Source organism: Macaca thibetana, chromosome 5 (genome assembly GCF_024542745.1).
Source record: "Macaca thibetana thibetana isolate TM-01 chromosome 5, ASM2454274v1, whole genome shotgun sequence".
In the NCBI taxonomy this organism is placed as follows: Eukaryota; Metazoa; Chordata; class Mammalia; order Primates; family Cercopithecidae; genus Macaca; species Macaca thibetana.
Genome location: NC_065582.1, coordinates 181316580 through 181336148, shown reverse-complemented (window position 1 = coordinate 181336148; position 19569 = coordinate 181316580). Strand labels below are relative to the sequence as shown.

General features: G+C 50.4%; 1 protein-coding gene across 2 annotated transcripts in view; it reads right to left on the bottom strand.

Annotated features, from left to right (window-relative positions):
• Positions 1-10430: 10430 nt before the first annotated feature.
• Positions 10431-19569, bottom strand: part of HTRA3 (HtrA serine peptidase 3) — a 38728-nt gene continuing 29589 nt past the window's right edge. Inside the window, exons 7-9 of one of the 2 annotated variants that reach the window (XM_050792134.1) lie at positions 14943-14991; positions 13234-13329; positions 10431-11549 (exon numbers count right to left, since the gene is read on the bottom strand). In XM_050792134.1, the coding sequence (XP_050648091.1) occupies positions 11384-11549; positions 13234-13329; positions 14943-14991 (311 nt within the window). In that variant the 3' untranslated portion in view covers positions 10431-11383. Of the gene's footprint in view, positions 11550-13233; positions 13330-14942; positions 14992-19569 lie in introns of those variants that run through there. The other variant, XR_007725951.1, reaches the window with a different exon arrangement.

Here is a 19569-nt window from a genome sequence, read left to right as displayed (position 1 = left end):
CAGAACAAATGAAAGCCATAAATAATCACGTTGTGACAAAGCTGAAACACTGAAGACAGAGAATCTTTTTTTTTTTTTTTTGAGACAGGGTCTCACTCTGTTGCCCAGGCTGGAGTGCAGTGGTGCTATCACAGCTCACTGCAACCTCTGCCTCCTGGGCTCAAGTGATCCTCCCACCTCAGCCTCCCAAGTAGCTGGGACTACAGGCTCGTGCCTAAGTTTTAAATCTTTTTGTAGAGACGAGATCTCCCTATATTATCCAGATTGGTCTCCAACTCCTAGGCTCAGGTGATCCTCCCGCCTTGACCTCCCAAAGTGCTAGGATTATAGGCATGAGCCACGGTGACAGCCTAACGAGAGAACTGTAAAAGCCGCTAGAGAGAAAAGACCATTTGCCTACAAGGCTGACAGTTATACTTTGGCATGCTTCTGCCCCTACCACAATAGAACCCGCTGGCAGAACCAATGGCAGGTAATAGAAATCAGAACCGAGACTGTGGTGTATTTTAGATATTTCATTATCAGAATGCAACAGTGTGACAGGCCAGATGATAGATGCATAGGTTAACTACATTTTCTATTTGCTATGTGCTTGAAATATTTCATGATCTTAAAATGTTCCTATCTAAAACATAAACCAGGTGAAAAGAGGTTAAACCGTGGGTTCTGAGGGCTGCACAACGTCTAATGCATTGAAGCAAGTCAGGTGTGCGTTCCCGCGGGGGTGTCCTGTGCTGCAGATGCTGCCTGTGGGGTTTCCACTTCCCCATCGCCCCACCCTGTTAACCGCGTCTTACTGCAAGTGCCGTAGCTCTTTGCCTGGGTCCTCCCCTCTGCGGTCACCCAGGGCCTGCTGGAGGGGCTGGGCCAGCCACGTCTTCTAGAGCAGCCCTTGGCCAGGGACGACAGGAGTGGAGGAGGAACACCCAACTCCCTCTCCCCTCAGTGGGCGGGGCTGCCGTGTGTCCCACACATTACCGCAGAGGTCGCAGAAGGATAGTGCCTGGGCACCCACCAGGGCAGCCTGAAGAAGGTACGTGGGCTCCTTTCCCTCGCTGCCTCGCTTCCCCGCTCTCCCACTAGGGCTCCCAGGGATCACCTCTCAATAAATCACTCACACCTGAATCCTTGATTCAGGCCCGGCTTGGGGCCCCTGCTCTAGACAGCGTGCGCACGAATGCTCACACGTGTGTGCCTGGCCCTCAGCTCCCGCCAGGTCTTCTTCCCCAAGATTCCACAACATGGCATTTATTCTGCACACCTGTCGACCCACAACAAGACTATCGTCACTGTTGAGCATAAGGAGGAAGAGGGTCCTGGGTGGTGATATCCCCTGCAGGGAAAGCCGATGGCGGGCAGGAGGAGAGATGGGGAAGCGGCTGAGAACGCAGGGGGCCTGGTCACGGGTGGGGGTGGGAGGCCTCGTCCCAGGGGGGCCTGTTTGCAGGGCGGGGCATTGCCAGGGGCCTGGTTTCCGGGAGGGGGCTGTCACAGAGGGGCTGGTTGCAGCAGGGGTCAGGGGGCGTCACAGGAGGCCTGGTTGCAGGGAGGGGGCCATCGCAGGTGTCCTGGTTGCAGAGGTACTGGCCACAGCAGGGCATGGTCGCAGGGGGACCTGGTGTTGGAATGACAGAAGGAAGCTGGGCATGTGGAGAAGGAGCTGGGCAGGTGCCTGGGCCAGATGAGACCTGGCTGGGAATGCATGAATCCTGGGAACTGATTGTGGCGGGGACCCTAAAATTAGCTGGCCCACGAAGCTGAGCCGAGGAAGAAATTTACCCCAAGTGTCTCAAGCCCCTCACGGTCTCTGGGACTCCTGTGGGCCTGAGGCAGGGTGAGGAAGGCTGCATCTGGAGGTGGGGGCGTAGGGGTACACACAGCAAGGAGCGTTCCTTGGTCTCTGAGTCAGCATCAGAGCAGGGCTGAACTGGAGGTAAGGCGGAGCCACAGCACAGACGCAAAGGGAAACGTTTGGAAAGATGCCGTACTCCTCGGTAACCTTGCAATCACGTTTCAGGTCACGAATTCTCTAAAAGCAGGCTTTGCTTCATTTCAGTGAATGTGAAAATATACAAAGGGCCTTGCCGGCCACCCTTGGCTGGAGTTGCCCCCAGCTTCCTGAGCTTCTCACATTGCCAGGCGCTGGTAGAGAGCCCAGCCTTGCAGGTGGTGAGGAGGCCCTGCAGGGGCACATTCTCTCTCCGTGTGTGTGACGGGAACCTGCTATGCCTACACTCTGCCATCCAGAGACTCAGGTGTGGCCAACCAAACATGAAGCGTGGTGTCACCTGCGCCCTTGCTTAAGGGCCAGGAGCCCCGGGAATGCCGTCAGCCACGGGAGAGTGGAGGAGCAGAACGGGTCTGTTTGGAAAGGGTTTCTTTCCTGAAGCAGGAGTGGGGACAGCAGCTCTGCAGTGCCTGCTGTGGCTGGGCCCTCAGACATGTCCACATCTGTCATATCCAGGAGGCCCTCCTTAGACCATGCCATTCACGTTCAAGGTCAGAGCATGCTGTACATCTGCCCCTGCAATTTCCTCGGCAATGGCAGGAAGGTGTCTTGGGTAACAGGAGGCTTTTTCTCGTTTCACCAAGACATGCATCAGGCTGGAGGCGAGGAGGATCAGGTAATTGTAACAACTCTGTGAGATGCATATTAAACACTTCGTTTTACAGATAGGGAAACTGAGGCTCAGAGAGATTGCTAAACTTGACAGAGCCAGGGTTTGGCTCTGAACGGGGGCTTACACCAACTGAAGATTCTGACAATTTCTGTAAGATGCATCTCAGTTGAGAGTGCAGGAGCCGCAGCTGAAGGACCAGGGAAAGGAGGCTGTAGAGGCACCAGGAGACCAGCACCACAGCAGGGCCTCCTGAGGTTTGCAGGTTTGGAGCACGGAGTGGGAAGAGGGAAAGAAAACCCACAGGTGGATTTGAGACTTCGTTTGCAGATGAGCTGAACTGGGTGGTGGCAAGAAGCTCTCCAGCTCTCCTGGAGATGCCAGGTCTCAAGGCAGGGGTCGACATTTCGAAGGAAGGCGCTCCTCATCGGGGATTGGAAGGCAGCCTCCCTGCCCTCTCCCCTTGGGTGACCCCTCCAGTGAAACCTGCTGGTAGACACACCTGCCTGGCACCCACAGGTCAAGGCCAGCTTCTCTTTCAGGACAGAGACTAGAGATGTCCAAGAAAACCCACACAGGTGCTTAGCTGAATCTGCCAGGTCCTCCAGCCATATGTTCAAACAGACACACAGGACCAGCAGACCCTAGAGTAAGACCAGTGGCCAGAAGGCAGTCTGGGGTGGACAAGAGCTGCGGAGAAAACAGAGCCAACGTGCTTTCTGACAAGTTGTATTGAAAACATACTAATTACTATCCCCAGAGAGATTTCAGATTTTGCATCCATAAAACAAGAATAGGCTACTATAAAAATTTCTCGAAAGAAGCAATCTGAGGATAAGAAGGAGTTCATGAAAAAACTAAAATAGAAGGAAAAGTCAAGGTAATCTTTCTGAATTTATATAGCCAAAGGCAAAGAAGTAGAAAACTCAGAGTAATAAAATGGTAATATCTAAAGGCATATTTTGCGTGGGTATCATATACTGTTTAATCATTCACTCTCCAAGTGAGAATTATAATGATCTCCATTTAACAGATGAGAAAACTGAGGAAAGAGAAATTAACTAACTTGGCAATGGCCACATAGCTAGAAAGTTTCAGAGCTGAAATACAAATGCAGATTGTGTGGTTCCAGATTCTGTACTCTAAACATAATATTATATTGATTCTAGAACAACCTAGGAGGGCAACGTTTGTCTAGTAGAAGTCCAGAAAAACCCAATGAGTGATACCGCTAAAGCTGTGCTAGGGGGTAATTTATACTTTTCAGCATATGTATTAAAGTTCTTCTTGAGAGGCAAATTAAACCCAAAGTAGAAAGTAGAAGACAAGAAATAATAAAGGTAAGAGCAGAAATTAATGAAATAGAAAGCAAATGTACAATGAAAAGGATCAACACATCCAAATTTGGTTCTTTAAAGAGCAATAAAATTTATAACCCCCTGATAAAACTTGAGAGAGAGAAAGAACAAATAGGAAAGTCAAAAATGAAAATGGAGACATAGTTGGAGAAACTGAAGATATTAAAGAAATAAAAAGAGGAAATTATACACAAGTTTATGTTGATACATGTGACATTTTAGATGAAATGAACACATTTCCAGATAAATACAACTTACCTAAACAGACACAAGAAGAAATGGAAAATCTAAATAGTCCTATAACTATTCAAAAAAATTAAATCCATAATTTAAACCATTCCACAAAGAAGACTCCAAGAACAGATGTCAGTTCTATTGCCATTTAAGAGAGAAAGAATGCCAACCTTATACAAACTCTCCCACAGAACAGAAAATAAATCTACCGTCTTAACAAAATTTTGAGTATACAGTACCATATAGCTGACTATAGAAACCATGTTAAACAATGTATAACTGGAACTTACTCATCTTGTGTAACTGTAATTTTATAACCATTGAACAGCAATTTCTCATATCTCTCTCTTCCCATCCCATGGTAACCACCATTGTGTTGTCTACTTCTACACTTTTAACTGTTTTAGATGCCTCATGTAAGAGGAATCATGCAGTATTTGTCCTTCTATGGCTGACTTGTTTCACTTAGCGTAATGTTTTCCAGATATATCCACAAGAGAAGAAATTTTAAATACATAAAACAAAGAGTTCATTTCTACAGTATATAAAACAATTCCTGCCACACAGTAAGAAAAAGGCAACTCAAGAGAATAATGGGCAAGACTCAAACAGGTACTGCTCCAGAGAGGACATCTAAATGACCAATAAATACAGTACTTGAGAAGTTGCCAGACCTCCCTCATTAAGAATCATGGAATTGCAAATTGAATCCATGAGTTACCGCTGCATGCCCACAGAATGCCTCACATCGGAGAATGACAGCATCAAGTGTTGGTGAGGATGTGGAGCAACAGGAACTCACACACACTGCTGTTGGGAGTGCAAGTTAGTCAAACTACTTTGAAAAGTTTGCATTTCTACCCAAACTGAATATATGTATACTATATGGCCCAGCAGCTTCAGTCCTAGAAGTATGCCAAACGGAGATACTTGCACAAGTCACAAGACACACGTATGAGGATGTTACATAATGATGCGCCATAGCCCCAAGTTAGAAACACCCCAAGTGGCCATCAATGGGAGACCAGGTAAAGGAATTGCCATATGTTCCCAGAGCAGATACTATACAATGGTGGACATTGGTAGCCTTCAGCTGCACACATCAACATGGATGAATCTCACAAATGTAATGTTGAGCAGAAGCCAGATGCAAGTGAGTACATCTGTGTAATTTCATGTGAAAAATGCAGGCAGCATGCAACTGTGCTTAGCAATGCATGCTTAGGTGACAAAACTATAAAGGGAAGGAGGCAATCACCTCAAGAGGCAGGATGTTAGTGACCTTTGTGGGAAGACGGCTGTTGATGGGATGAGCTGAAGGGAAGTTCCGGGGAGTCAGGACTTGGGTGCTGGTCATGTGGGGTTTGCTTTGTGATAGTGCATTGGACTGTTAGGTTTGTGGCACATTGTTATATGTGCCACACTTGACAGTAAAAATGATTTTGAAAAAATAAAACTGTTTCAAGCGTATCTGTCAGCTTTTAGAAAGTTCACCCCATGTGTGCTGTGCCCATGCACACATGCATGAACTCATGTGAGTTCTGAGTGTACATACTCACATGTGCTGTGGCATGCACACATGCATCTGTGTGTGCAAATTCATGTGAGGTGGAAGTGTACACACTTATATGTTCTATGCCACGCAAATGTATCTGAGTGTATGTGTACTCATGTGAGCTGTGTTTGCACTCACATGTGCTGTGCCATGCATACATGCATCTGAGTGTGCACACACATGTGAGCTGTGAGCGCACATACTTGTGTGTGCTGTGGACATCCTTCTGACGTTTGCCTTGCCTGGGTTTGAAGGGCTGGGCTTGCTGGTTTGGGAGAATTTGCAGAGAAACCTAACAGTCCAATGCACTATCATAAAGCAAACCCCAGATGACCAGCGCCCAAGTCCTGACTCCCCGGAACTTCCCTTCAGCCCATCCCATCAACAGCTCTCTCCCCACAAAGGTCACTGACATCCTGCCTCTCGAGGTGATTGCCTCCTTCCCTGGCATTTTCGGGCAGACACAGAAGGTCAAGAAGTTGATCCGAGCTGAGGTGTCAGGGCCTGTACCCTGCAACGTGTGAACAGTTGTCAAAGGAGAACGGCGGGTTAGGGAGTGCTTTGCAGATGGCCAACCTGCGACCTCTCCTCTGGACCCCAGAAGGCAAAAGGGAGCTCTTTGGGGAGAGGAAGTTGAGTGCGGATTGTGACCACTATGTGGGGTGATGATAAAACATCAGAGGAGAGGACTTGGGCAGCTCAGGGAGAGGGCAGCTCTCAGCTGGTGAGAGGTGAGATAAGGGCTCTTTAGGGAGCCATGGAGGGTGGCCCCAGAGCCCAGGGAGGAGGGGTCCCTTCTCCCGAAGTGAGAGGAGGGAGTGGGACGGAGGCAGGAACTGGTGATGTAAAGAGGAGAGGGGGTTTCCCCTTGGAGGTTCTCCTGCCTGGGGTGTCCCTGGAGCCTGGAGAGGTCCTGGGAGAGGGGCTGAGTGACAGCTGCATGGGTGCAGGGCAGCACATGGGCTGCTCCTTCGGAGGGGATATCTGCAGAGTGAAGGTGGCTCCTCCACTTTCAGAGAGGATCCTGAGGCTTAGAGGATCAGTAGCTATGAGGACAGTGGGGCCATTTTCCTCCCACCCCCACCTCTTCTTCCTGCCTCTTCCCATGCCTGGCATCCTGGCCTTCCCTGGATACTGGATTTGAGGTTTGCTTGGAGTGACATGGCAACATGGGCCCCAGAGTTATAGAGCTGAGATGAACTTTCAAGCCCACGAGTCTCATTCAAACTAAGACCCATTCACTGAACACCTGCTCTGCCCCGGCGCTGGGGTTGGCTCTGGGGACATGGCTGGGGTTTAAGCAAAGTTCATAAGCTCCTGGAGCCAATGTTTCTAGGGGGTGGGGAAGCAAGAAGCAGTCAACATCCAGAGGAACAAGCAAATAAGCCAGAAACCGGAAGCCACGAGGGCCCTAAAGGGTCCCCAGGCCCTTGGCGTGGGCAGGGTGGGGCCTCCTGGAGGGAGTGAAGTTGGAGGCCAGCTTGAAGAGCAGGTGCGGTTCCTGTGGTTGCCATAACAAATGACCATGAACCTCGCCGACTAACACAGCACACACTCCTTCTCTCGCAGTCCTGGAAGCCGGAGTCTACAGTCAGTCCGTCCAGGCTAAAGTCAAGGAGTCAGGTGGTGGCTCCTTCTGGGGCCTCTGAAGGGACCATTTCCTTGCTTTCCTTGCATTTCCAGCTTCTAGAAGGTCCTCTGCATTCTCAGCCTCCCCCACAGAGCCCCCACCTGTCGCTCCATCATCCCACTTTCTAACTTCTGCTGACTCTTTCTGCATCCCTCTTATAAGGACCCTTGTGTCACATCAGGCCCATCCTACAATCAGGATCAGGCTATTTGCCTTGATCACATGTGCTAAGTCTCTTTTGCCATATAAGACGTTCCAGGGCTCCGAGGGTCATGACATGGATGCCTTTGGAGACCATTCTTTGGCCCGTCACAGAGGGAATGGTCAGGAGGAATGAAGCAGGTGTGGGTGACAGCCCCAGGCACTCCTCTGCTCCTTCAGCTCTGACCCATTCTGAAATTTCCATCTGTGCTCCTCTGTTCTGAACCCACTTACCCCAGAGGGAGCAGGAAGGAAGATGTGTGACCCACAGGTGAGCTGTGGGAGGCAGGGCTGCCCTCCTGGAGCCACTGGCTGGGCCCCGCGTCAGGGCAGTGGAGGTCGTCTGTCCTGCAGCAGCTGCACCATGGCCGCCTGATGGGACAGACAGAAGCCCAGCTCTGGTCACCTGGAGCCCGGCCACTGGCTCACGTGTGACCTGGAACAGGTCCTCACCCTCTCCAGGCCTCAGTTTCTGCCTCTGTCATGTGGGGTGTTGGGACATGGGGACCTGTGCCTGTGGGATTCCAGGTGTTCACGGAGGACCCAGCCTGGGGCAGGGCGCTCCTCCTGGCGGGCGCTGGCCTTGTGAGCATGCTGTTTACATCTTCACGGGACACGCGGAGGGGTGGGTGGCGGCCCAGCAGCTGAAACTGCACAGGAGCCAGAGGGTTGCACAATGGCGGGACAGCAGCTGGCGGGCTCTGCAGAGGTTGTTTTTTACCGAGTGCAGCTGGAGAGGCAGCCAGGGAGGCGGCTCCGCCCGGAGGGAACAGTCAGGTCTCGGGGGCTGGGAGGACAGAGGTCTCAACCTCCCACTATGACAGGGCCAGCCGGGGTGGGTAAAAGGGTGACCCCCCATCAGGGGAGGGCTGTCTGAGTGTCACTGTCCCTCTTCCTCTGGAGGTGGCAGCCACAGGCCTCCTGGATGCAGAAGCCCAGAGCTGAAGACCTCCACAGAGGTCGCTCGAGGGTGTCAGAACTGGGACCACAGCCCAGGCCTGCTCACTCCCAAGCTCAGAGACCCCCGCCCACCTCCCCGCTTCACAGATGGGCATCCGGAGGCCATGGTCATTCGAAGCCAGGGGCAGAGAGCAGGAGGGTGGTGGGAGGCAACATCTCGGGGGCACATTCTGGCCTGGAGTGTGAAGAGTGTGAATAGGATCCTCCTCACGCTGTTTAATTCAGTGCTCACACAGCCAGTTTATCTCCTTCAACGGAACCCAAACTGTTAAGAAAACAACATCATGGGCCGGGCGCAGTGGCCGTGAGCCACGTGTAATCCCAGCACTTTGGGAGGCCGAGGCAGGTGGATCACAAGATCACCTGGCAATATGGTGAAACCCCGTCTCTACTAAAAATACAAACATTAGCCAGGTATGGTGGTGGGCACCTGTAGTCCCAGCTACTTGGGAGGCTGAGGCAGGAGAATCGCTTGAACCTGGGAGGCGGAGGTTGCAATGAGTCGAGAACACACCACTGGCTGACAGAGTGAAACTCCATCTCAAAAAAAAAAGAAAGAAATCAGCCTCCTGACCTCACAGCCCCGCTGTGCTCCTCAGGCCCCTGCAACGGATCTTGGGACTCCGAAGCCAGGCTGCAAGGTGAACGCGACCCAGACAGAGCCAGGAGAGCACAGCCCGTCTGTGAGTGAGCGGGTGGGTTTGTGGTCCACTCTCCCCTGAGGCATTTGTGGGGCAGACACGGGGTTGAGAAGGTGGTCTGACCTGGGGTGTCAGGGCTTGTCTCCCACAAGGTGGGAACAGTTGTCAAGGGATAAGTGGCTTCATGTGATGGGCACTGATGCAGAGACAGTGTGAATGGGCAGAATCCCCAGACCCAGTTCCCCTAGAACCCACAGGACCCCAGAAATCACTAGAGTGACCCCTGATCCTTCAGATTTGGAAGAGCTGTGGGAATGGGGGTCATGGTTTCCCTGGTGGCCCCTGACGCTCTCCCAAGCGCTCGCCTCTCCAATAATTGGTAAGGTCACAGCTCTCCATGCCCTCTTCCCGACCTCAGCCCCCCAACACCCAATAGGCTCCTCTTAGCCAGGGCCCAAAGACTCAGGGGACAAGGGCCTACTCTCTGGGGCCACTGTGTGTGTGGAGAGCCCCGGCCGCAGGTGGGAGTCAGAGCAGGGCCTGGAGGGTGGACATGGCTGCCTGAGCCTGGCAGGTGGATGGAAGCCTAGATGGGGCCAGAGTGGCTCGGGGCCTGGTGGGGGTGGCCCACTCTGGGTGGAGCAGAGGGTTGGGGGCAAGTTCACGGCTCCCAGTGCTCTGCTTCCAGCTACTCTAGGCAGTGTCCCTGGACCTCCTGCTCGTTGAAATCGCTCTCTGCCTCAGTTTCCCCATTGCTGGGTGGGTGGCAGGGAGGGTGAAATAGCACAGATGTGGGAAAGGGTTCTTCATGTGACCAGACATGCACAGTGGGGCTTAGTGGGAGCTCCCCGTAAGCTGGGTGGCTTCCCAAGTGCTGCACCCGTCACCTTGCATCCTGGGGCGACCAGGAGGTCAGCGCAGCAGGGCCAGCCTTCCTGTTGGACAGAGGCAGAGGCCACAGCAGGGAGAGGGACATCTCTTGCCCAAGACCATGAAGCTGGAAGTAAGTGGAGGAGCCAGGACTTGAGCTGGGCTGCCTGACTCGGAGCCAGCCCTCCGCAGAGCCACATGACCCTGAGGCCTGGTGTACCCCAGTGCTCGGCTGTCATAGAAACCCTTTAAAGGCCCATGTCTTTGCAGGTATACCCAGTCATGTGTTAGATGGATCCCCAGGAAGAACCCTGGCCAGTGGTGGGCAGGCTGCCCCAGTGCCCTGCTGGCTGAGAACCATGTGCTTGTAAACTTTATTTTCCATACAGTAGAGAAACATACAGTACAAGCGACACTGGGAATCTGTTTTACAGCAAAGCTCACAAATGCCCCTTGAGACACACTTGTTCCCTGGGTGAGGGGGGTGATGCCCAGGAGCCCGCTTGCCTCTGGGCGGCACTTCTATGCGAGCAGCTGCTGCATCCCAGAGCTGCGTGGGAAGGGGAAGCCGGCTCAGTCCTCACACCCCACAGTTCCACGTCCACTGTCCTCTGCAGGCCGCCCCATGACCATCTTGGGGAGGAGAAGCTTCCCCAGGCAGCAGCCAACTTTCCACGTGCTCCCCGTGGCCTCCTGCCTGCCTGGGGAGGAAATCCTCACAGCAGGGCGGGGCTCAGCTCCACAGCCAGGGGGCATTCACTCAGTGCCTGCTCCGGGCTGGACCCCCCACCCCGAAGGGATCAGATGTGACCTGTCCTCCAGGGACCCCAGGCTGGCAGGCAGCAGCCTCGGCCCTACAGCTTGGTAAGTCCTGGGGCAGAGGGAAGCTGGGGCCTCAGGTCAGGTGGGCGTTTGTCAGTGGGGAAGAAGCTTGGCAGCCCAGACCTGCAGTAGGAGGGGCAGGAGCGGGGGTACTGCAGACAGGTGTTCACAGGGGCGGAGGCGGGAAGCTAGGAGAGGAGGGGACCTCCAGGGAAGGCAGTTTTGTGAATATCCCGAGAACCTGAAAGTGACTTTCAGGAGCATCTGTACAAGGGGATGTTGGGCTTCCCTCCCTGCACTGGGAGGTGGATCCAATACTCCCCAGGCGGAAATTCGGGCCCCTGGCCAAGCCCAGCCTTCGCTCTGCCCCGGACAGCCAGGAGAAGGCTGCCACCCTGCTGAGGACCGATGGTGGTCCTTCGTCCTGATCTCGGGGAGCGGTGCCCTCCGTTATCTGCAGGCTCTGGCGCGTGGCGCTGGAGGAATGCGCCCCCTCACATGACCACCTCGGGTGCGATGCTGAAGAGGAGGTCGTCGTTCCCCCGCCGCACCTCCAGCAGGAGAGGAGACTCGGTCAGCACGGCCTCCTGCAGCTCACTCGAGTCCACCAGAGGACGCCCGTTGACCTTGACGATGATGTCACCATCTTGGATGCCGCCTCTGCCAACAGGAGAAACGGGGTCACCACCCACAGCCTCCACAGGCACAGCCTTCCCAGGCCCAGCCCAGGGCGAGGCACAGTCAGGGTCAATGACAACATTTTAACAAAAGTCGTTTCGATGGGAAAGAACAGTGCCCTGGCCCCAAAGCTCTCACACCAGAAGAAATCCAGTGTCACATGACAGGCAAACGACCTTTCAAACTGCTTCTCCCATGCCTTAGAAGGGAGGGTTCAGGCTCCCGCTGCAGCCCTTCTAGCTGGGCCAGGCACTCTGTCCCCTTGAGCCTCAGTTTTCAGGTCTACAGTCCTATGTGGAAATGTGCTTTGCAAATTACAAAGGCCCAGGAGCAGGTACTGCTGTTACCGCAGTTACGAAGACTTCTATGTGACAGGCAGAGCTCGTGGGGCCGGCCTTCCTTCTGCATGAGGTTCACTGAGACCTCCCCACTGCCAGGAAGGAAGGTGATGGTACCGTGCTCAGCGGCGTGGGCACCAGCATCAGGACCCACACATGCTGGCTGTGTGACCTGGAAGAGTAACTTCTCTAAACCTCAGTCCCTCCATGTGTAAAATGGGTGAGGGCAAGAGCCTGCGAATCCCTGGCTGCAGTGAGGATTAACTGAGATGATGCGTGTGGAAAATCTTACACCATCTCAACAATTTTTACTGCAGGCCTCCTGTGGGCAGGGCTCGTGTGCCATCTGTGCTCATCGCGGAAGGTCACGCAGGGCCTCCCACCCTCAAGCCTAGCCTCTGAGGACGCACAGTACAGTTGGCCCTTGAACAACATGGGTTTGAACTGTGTGGATCTACTTATACGTGGATTTTTCCCACCGCAGATGAAGAGTGAGGCTAAGGAGGGGAGGCGACTGGTTCAGAGCCCTTCCTAGGGGTGGGTCAGCCATGCCAGCATGTGGTAGTGTCGCTGCACGCCTGCCTCAGCCTATGGTGTTGCAATGCTTAACATTTCTCTAGTACTGGAAGACTTCAAAGAAAGCAGTGCTTTATCCATTTCATCTACAAAGTCTCCTGGGGGTAGAAATCCCAGCACTTTGGGAGGCCAAGGCAGGCGGATCGCCTGAGGTCAGGAGTTCAAGACCAGCCTGGCCAACATGGTGAAACCGTGTCTCTACTAAAAATACAAAAAAACTTAGCAGGTGTGGTGGCGGGCACCTGTAATCCGAGCTACTCAGAAGACTGAGGTAGCAGAATCGCTTGAGCCTGGGAGGCAGAGGTTGCAGTGAGCTGAGATTGCGGCACTGCACTCCAGCCTGGGCAACAAGAGTGAGACTCTGTCTCAAAAAAAAAAAAAAAAAAAGGCTAAATTATCTCCATTTTACAATGAGAAGGTGAGTTCCAGAAAGACCCAGGACTCAGGCTGGTCCGCAGCTGGTGAAAGAGTCTGGCTTAGAGCGGGCTCTTAGCCCAACAGGTACTCCTCAGTCTCTGCTTCTTGAAGGAAACGACATTGTGGACTTAGGATGGACACGGTCAGGGCTCTAGGGACCATTCAGCTCTCCAGCCTCCCCTGGCTTAGCAGACACACTAGAATTCACCTGCCCCTTCCCCATCACTTTGCTGGGAAGCTCAAGGTCACATGAGAACAGTGGGGCAGTCCTAGCCCAGATCTCACACCTGCCCCATGCCTCCAGCAATCTCCCTGTCTCCTCTGGCAGAGCCTACCTCTGAGAAGGCGAATTCGGCGTAACCTCTTGCACGTAAATTCCACTGCTGACCTCTGGGAAATCTGGGTTGCTGGCCTTCAGCTCATCCACCAGGCTGGAAAGAGTCTGCTGTCAAGGCCCCTCCTCTGAGCCTTTGCCCAGCTCCTTGGTATGAAGCTGCCCTTCCCTCCCTCCAGCATCAGGCCAGAAGAGGAGCCTCCTCTGGGCCCCCACACTGCCCTGTCCCACCACTGGCCACTCTGTGTCCCCTACCAGATGTGCTTCTCAAGAGAAATGTGGTAGCAATGGCTGGTTAGAAGTGTGAAGAGAGGAAAGAGTGGGTGGATAGTGTGAGGAGGGGCGGAAGGATAGATGGATGGATGGAAGAAGGAATGATGATGGATGGGTGGATAGAAGGAGAAATGGACAGACAGGCGATGCTGAGTCATGGAATGGACAGCCAATGCTGAGTCATGGAACGGACAGATGATGCTGAGTCATGGAACGGACAGATAGAAGACTGGACAGAGGTGGGATGGACAGACAGATAAAAGAGACAGACAGAAAGAAACAAAAGATAAATTGGTGTACTGAATGTTGATTATAATTTTTTTCAAATGTCACCCCTAGATTAGCAGAGTTGGTGAAACAGGAGGAATGACAGCTTTAGGGACTGTGTTGTTCGAGGAAATGGTCGCTTGAGCATTCTTGAGTTCTTCCTAGGCTCCCAATGCAGTGACCTCTCCCTTCTTCAAACCTTGAAGCTCAACTTTGCATTTCCAGCCTCCCTTCTATCCTGCCCCCACTTCCTCTCCCCCAGCCCCTTCTTTCTTGCACTCATTCAGCATTTCTAGGCACCTGCTCTGCAGTGGACCTAGTACTGGGGCAGAGTGGAGGAATGAGCAGGTCACAGTCCTTGCTCCCAAGGAGCCGACAGCCGAGGAGGCAGGATGGGGTGGGGCAGTCCCAACACAGGTGATTCCGACACAGCAGGATGAGTTCAAGGCTGGGGAGAGAGGCCAGGGCTCTGTGTGCTACGAGGAGGCACCTTATCCCACTTGAGTGTCCTGAGAATGCAGAATAGTGTGCCCCCAAATTCATATACACCCAGAACCTCAGAATGTGACCTTGTTTGGAAATAGGACTTTATGGATGTCATTAGTTGAAGATCTTGAGATGAGACCTTCTTGGTTTAGAGCGAGCCCTAACTCCAATGATGGATGTTTTCATAAGAGAAACAAGAGAGAGATGTGCACACAGATATTCAGAGAGAAAGAAGGTCAAGTGAAGACAGAGGCAGAGACTGCAGGGAGAGAGCCACAAGCCAAGGACACCTGGAGCCAGCAGAAGCTGGAAGGGGCAAGGAAGTAGCTTTCCGTGGAGCCTCAGAGGCAGTGCAGCCCTGCTGACCCCTTGACTTCAGACCTCCTACTTCCGGAACTGAGAGGAAACACATTTCTGCTGTTTTAAGTCACCAGGCTTATAGTAATTTGTTATAGCAGCCACAGGAAAGAGATGGTGTCCTGAAAGAACAGAAGGAATCTATAAGGCAAAGAGGGAAAGGTCCAAGCACAAGGACCGGCCTGAGCAACGATCAGAGGCCTGAGTGCATTGGCCCATCTGGGCACCTGCAAGGAGCCGAGCACAGCCAGCCAGGGTCTGGAGGGAGGGCCAGGGTGAGGGACGAGAGGAAGGGGCAGCAGGGGACAGCACTCTTCAGATACTCGCCTTGGTGTGATCGTCCGCATCCGTATGCCGATGAAGCGCTTCTTCCAGTCTGGAAATGAAACACGGCGAGACTCTGTTAGGGCTGCTGCAAAAAGCCGCCACCCTCCCTCAGAGGACAGGCAGAGGACAGAAGTTCCCCTGCAGGACCAGGAAGCAGCAGGTGTCATTCTGCTTAAGCCGGCCCAGTCCCCCTGTGGTCCGGCAAAGCTGCCCTCTCCTGACCGTCATCATGGAGCTGTAGGGTGTTCTAGCTCTAGTGTGCTCGCCCCACAGGTGGCTTCATGTCCACCCCATCCTGCATCCAACCACGTGAGCTCCAACCCAACCCCAGTGGCCAGTGGGGCTCTCCTTTCTGGCTTGCATACTGCTGGTTCCCCAAATGTTCCCTGCTTGGAACTGAACTCATCACCTCCCACTGGCCTTCCCCAAAACAATACTCGCTGCTAATGTCCAGTGAGTACCAACCATTTGCCAGGCCCTGTGGCTGGGGCACTGCACACACACCTCACTGAGATACTGTCTCCATCCCCCGAGCTGCTCCAATCTGTGACTTAACAGGTGTCTCAGACCCAGAAATAAACAAGAGTCAATAAATTTAGAATTTTCATTTTATATAAGAATTCTGACCACAATTAGAAATCAACAATAGGTATCTGGAAAATTCCCAAGTACTTGGAAACTAAATAAAACACTCTAAATTACTCATCTTCAGATAAGTAAAAAGAGAAATTAGAAACTCTGTTCAACTGAATAAAAATGAATGTATAATATATTAAAATTCATAGGTTGTAGAGGTAGAGGGAAATTAATAGTACTGAAGTGCCTATGTTAGAAAATAAGTTTCAAATCAATAACCTCAGTTTCCATCTTAAAAACTAGAAAAAGACCAAATAAAACCCAGAATAACCAGAAGAAAAAAAAAATAAAGCTAAAAGTATGAATCAATAATAAAGTTGAGAGTGTGAATTAATAATAAAGGTAAGAGTGTGAATCAATAAAGCTGAGAGTGTGACTCAAAGCTGAGAGTGTGATTCAATAAAGCTGAGAGTATGAGTCAATACTAAAGCTGAGAGTGTGAATCAATAATAAACCTGATAGTGTGAATCAGTAATAAAGCTCAGAGTGTGACTCAATAATAAAGATGAGTGTGAATCAATAAAGATGAGTGTAACTCAGTAATAAAGATGCATGTGAATCAATAACAAAGCTGAGAATGTGACTCAATAATAAAGATGAGTGTGAATCAATAAAGCTGAATGTGAATCAATAATAAAGCTGAGGCCGGGCGCGGTGGCTCAGGCCTGTAATCCCAGCACTTTGGGAGGCCGAGACGGGTGGATCACGAGGTCAGGAGATCGAGACCATCCTGGCTAACACAGTGAAACCCCGTCTCTACTAAAAAAAAAATACAAAAAACTAGCCGGGCAAGGTGGCCGGCGTCTGTAGTCCCAGCTACTCGGGAGGCTGAGGCAGGAGAATTGCATAAACTCAGGAGGCGGAGCTTGCAGCGAGCTGAGATCCGGCCACTGCACTCCAGCCTGGGCAACAGAGCGAGACTCCGTCTCAAAAAAAAAAAAAATAATAATAATAATAAAGTTGAGTGTGACTCAATGAAATCAATAGTATAAATCAATGAAATAAAGATAAGAATGTAAGTCAAAGAAACATAACAGTGAAAATAAAAACTAAAAGTTGATTCTTTGAGATCAATAAAATTGGTAAATCTTTAGCAAGCTTGATCATGACAAAAAGACAGTTTTCAATATCACGAATTACAGAGGTGACATCACTACAGATTCTACAGATATTAGAAGAATAATAAGAGACTATTATGAACAACTTGACGTCAATGAATTTAATCACTTAGATAAAAGAAGCAAATTTCTTGAAATTTCCAAACCACCAAAGCTCATTCAAGAAGAAACAGATCACTCAAATAGCACTATATCTATTAAAGAAATTGAATTTGGAGTTAAAAAATCTTCCTACAAAAAAACTTCAAGCCCAAAAGAGCTCACTGGCGCATTCTACCAGATGTTTAGGGAAGAAGTAGTATTAATTCTATACAAACTCCACCCGAAAACTGAAAATGAGTGACTACTTCTAACCTCATTATCTGGATACAACAACCAGAAGAGAAAACTAGACCAATATCGCTCATGAAAACAGATACAAAAATTCTTTAAACAAATAAAATCCAACAATACATTAAAAAGGATAGTACAGCCAGGCATGGTGGCTTATACCTGTAATCCCAGCACTTTGGGAGACCAAGGTGGGCAGATCACCTAAGGTCAGGAGTTTGGGACCAGCCTGGCCAATGTGGTGAAACCCCATCTTTCCCAAAAATACAAAAATTATCTGGGCATGATGGTGGGCACCTGTAATCCCAGCTACATGGGAGGCTGAGGCAGGAGAATCACTTGAGCCTGGGAGGCAGAGGTTGCAGTGAGCCAAGATTACACCACTGCACTCCAGCCTGGGGGACAGAGTGAGACTCCATCTCAAAAAAAAAAAAAAAAAAAAAGGATAATACATCATAAATAAGTGATAAATGAGGTTCATCCCAGGAATGTACACTTGGTTTAACATTTAAAAATCAACCAATGCAATTTACCACATTAACAGACTAGAAAAGAAAACCATATGATCATCTCCAGAGATGCACAAAAAGCCTCTGACAACATGTAACATCCATTCCCAATAAAAACCAGAAACAGAAGGGAACTTTTCAACCTGATAGAGGATACCTATGCAAGTTTTTAGCTAGCGTCATACTCAGTGGTGAAAGACTGAGTGCTTTTCTCTCCAAGATCAGGAACGAGACAAGGATGTTCGCTCTTACCTCTTTCATTCAATATTTTACTGGAAGTTCTAGCCAGGCAAGAGAAAAAAAAGCATTCAGATTGGAAAGGAAGAAGTAAAACTGTCTTTATTCACAGACTGTATAGCCATGTATGTAGTAAATCTGATGGAATCTACAAAAAAAGTTTCTAGAAGCAGTAAGTGAGTTATCGAGCTTACAGGATATCTTATGGTGAACATCCAAAAATCATTTTAATTTGAATACTCTTAACCAACCACCAGAAACTGAAATTTCAAAGAATACATCATTTATAGTAGCATCAAAATTAAGAAATACTTACGAATAAATCTGATGAAAAATGCCCCAAAACCAATACACTGAAAACTATAAAACATTGCAGAGAGAAGTTAAAGAAGATGTAAATAAATGGAGAGGTATTCTGTATTCATGGGTCAGAAAAGTTACCATGGTTAAAATGCCAAATTTCCCCAAATTGATCTGTAAATTCAATGCAATCCCCATCAGATCATCAGCAGGCTTTATTTTTCTTTATATAGAAATTGACAAGCTTATTCTGAAATTTATATAGAAATGCAAAGGGTCTGAGGAGCCCATGCAACTTGGAAAAGGAAGAATAAAGTCGGGGGACTCACATCACCTGCCTTTTAGACCTACTGTGAGGCCACAGTAATCGAGCCAGTGCAATACCGAATCTGCCTGAAGACAGATAGCTGGAATGGCATAGGGTCATTCTCTTTTTGACAACGGTGTGAAGGCACTTCAGTAGAGAACAGTCTTTCAACAGATGGTGCTAGAACAATTGAATTTCCAAGGCAAAAAACAACAAAAACCCCCCAAACTTCGATCTATACTTTGCACTATTTAAAAATATACAAATTCAAAATGCATTGTAGTCCTAAATCTGAAACCTCAAAAAGTAAAACTTCTTGAAGAAATTGTAGGAGAAAAATCTTTCTGATCTTGGGTTAGCAAAGACTTCGTAGACACAACACCAAATGCATGACAAATTGGGAAAACACACTTCATCACAATTTACAAAACTTCTGCTCTTTAAAGACACTGTTCAGAGAATGAAAAGACAAGCCACAGACTGGGAGAAAATATTTGCAATTTGCTTATCTGATAAAGGACTCCTATCCAGAATGTAGAAAGAACTCTCACAACCTACTAATAAGAACACACATAACCTAAATGCTTTTAATGCACCAAATATTTAAACACACCAAAGATGAACAGTTGATGAACAAGCCATGTGGGAGATGGGGTCAGAGCCGGCCGGTAAGCCTGACCCCTGGGTCCACTGGGTCCTGGAAGGCTTTGGATTTGATCTTGAATCACCAGACGTGATCTGCCTTTAGTTTTGAAAGGGCCTCTCTGGCTGTGGGACGGTCTGTGGGGGATGGGGCAGCATCCGGAGGAACCCAGAGAGGTGATGGTCCAGGGCAGCGAGTGCCCCAGCGCTGGACCCGGAGGTGGAGGTGGAGGCGGAGCGGTGGCAAGGCCGGGGGTGGATGCGTCCTGAAGCCTGGACCAATGGACTCGCTGACAGCGGATGAGGTGTGTGGGGGACAGAGGGACAAGGCTGACGTAACTGAGTGGGGACAGCAGCTGGGGCTGCAGGAGCGGGGTCTTGTCAGGTGCTCTGAGTGGGAACTGCCCGTGGACATCAGTGGGGCCGTCCCACAAGCAGCTGCCCGTCCGAGCCTGGAGTGGGAGGGGCCAGGCTGGAGGCGTAAATCCGGGGGATCACTCTCTAGCTGGCTTCTAAATCCAGGGCATGGGATCCTCAACAGGCCCCGC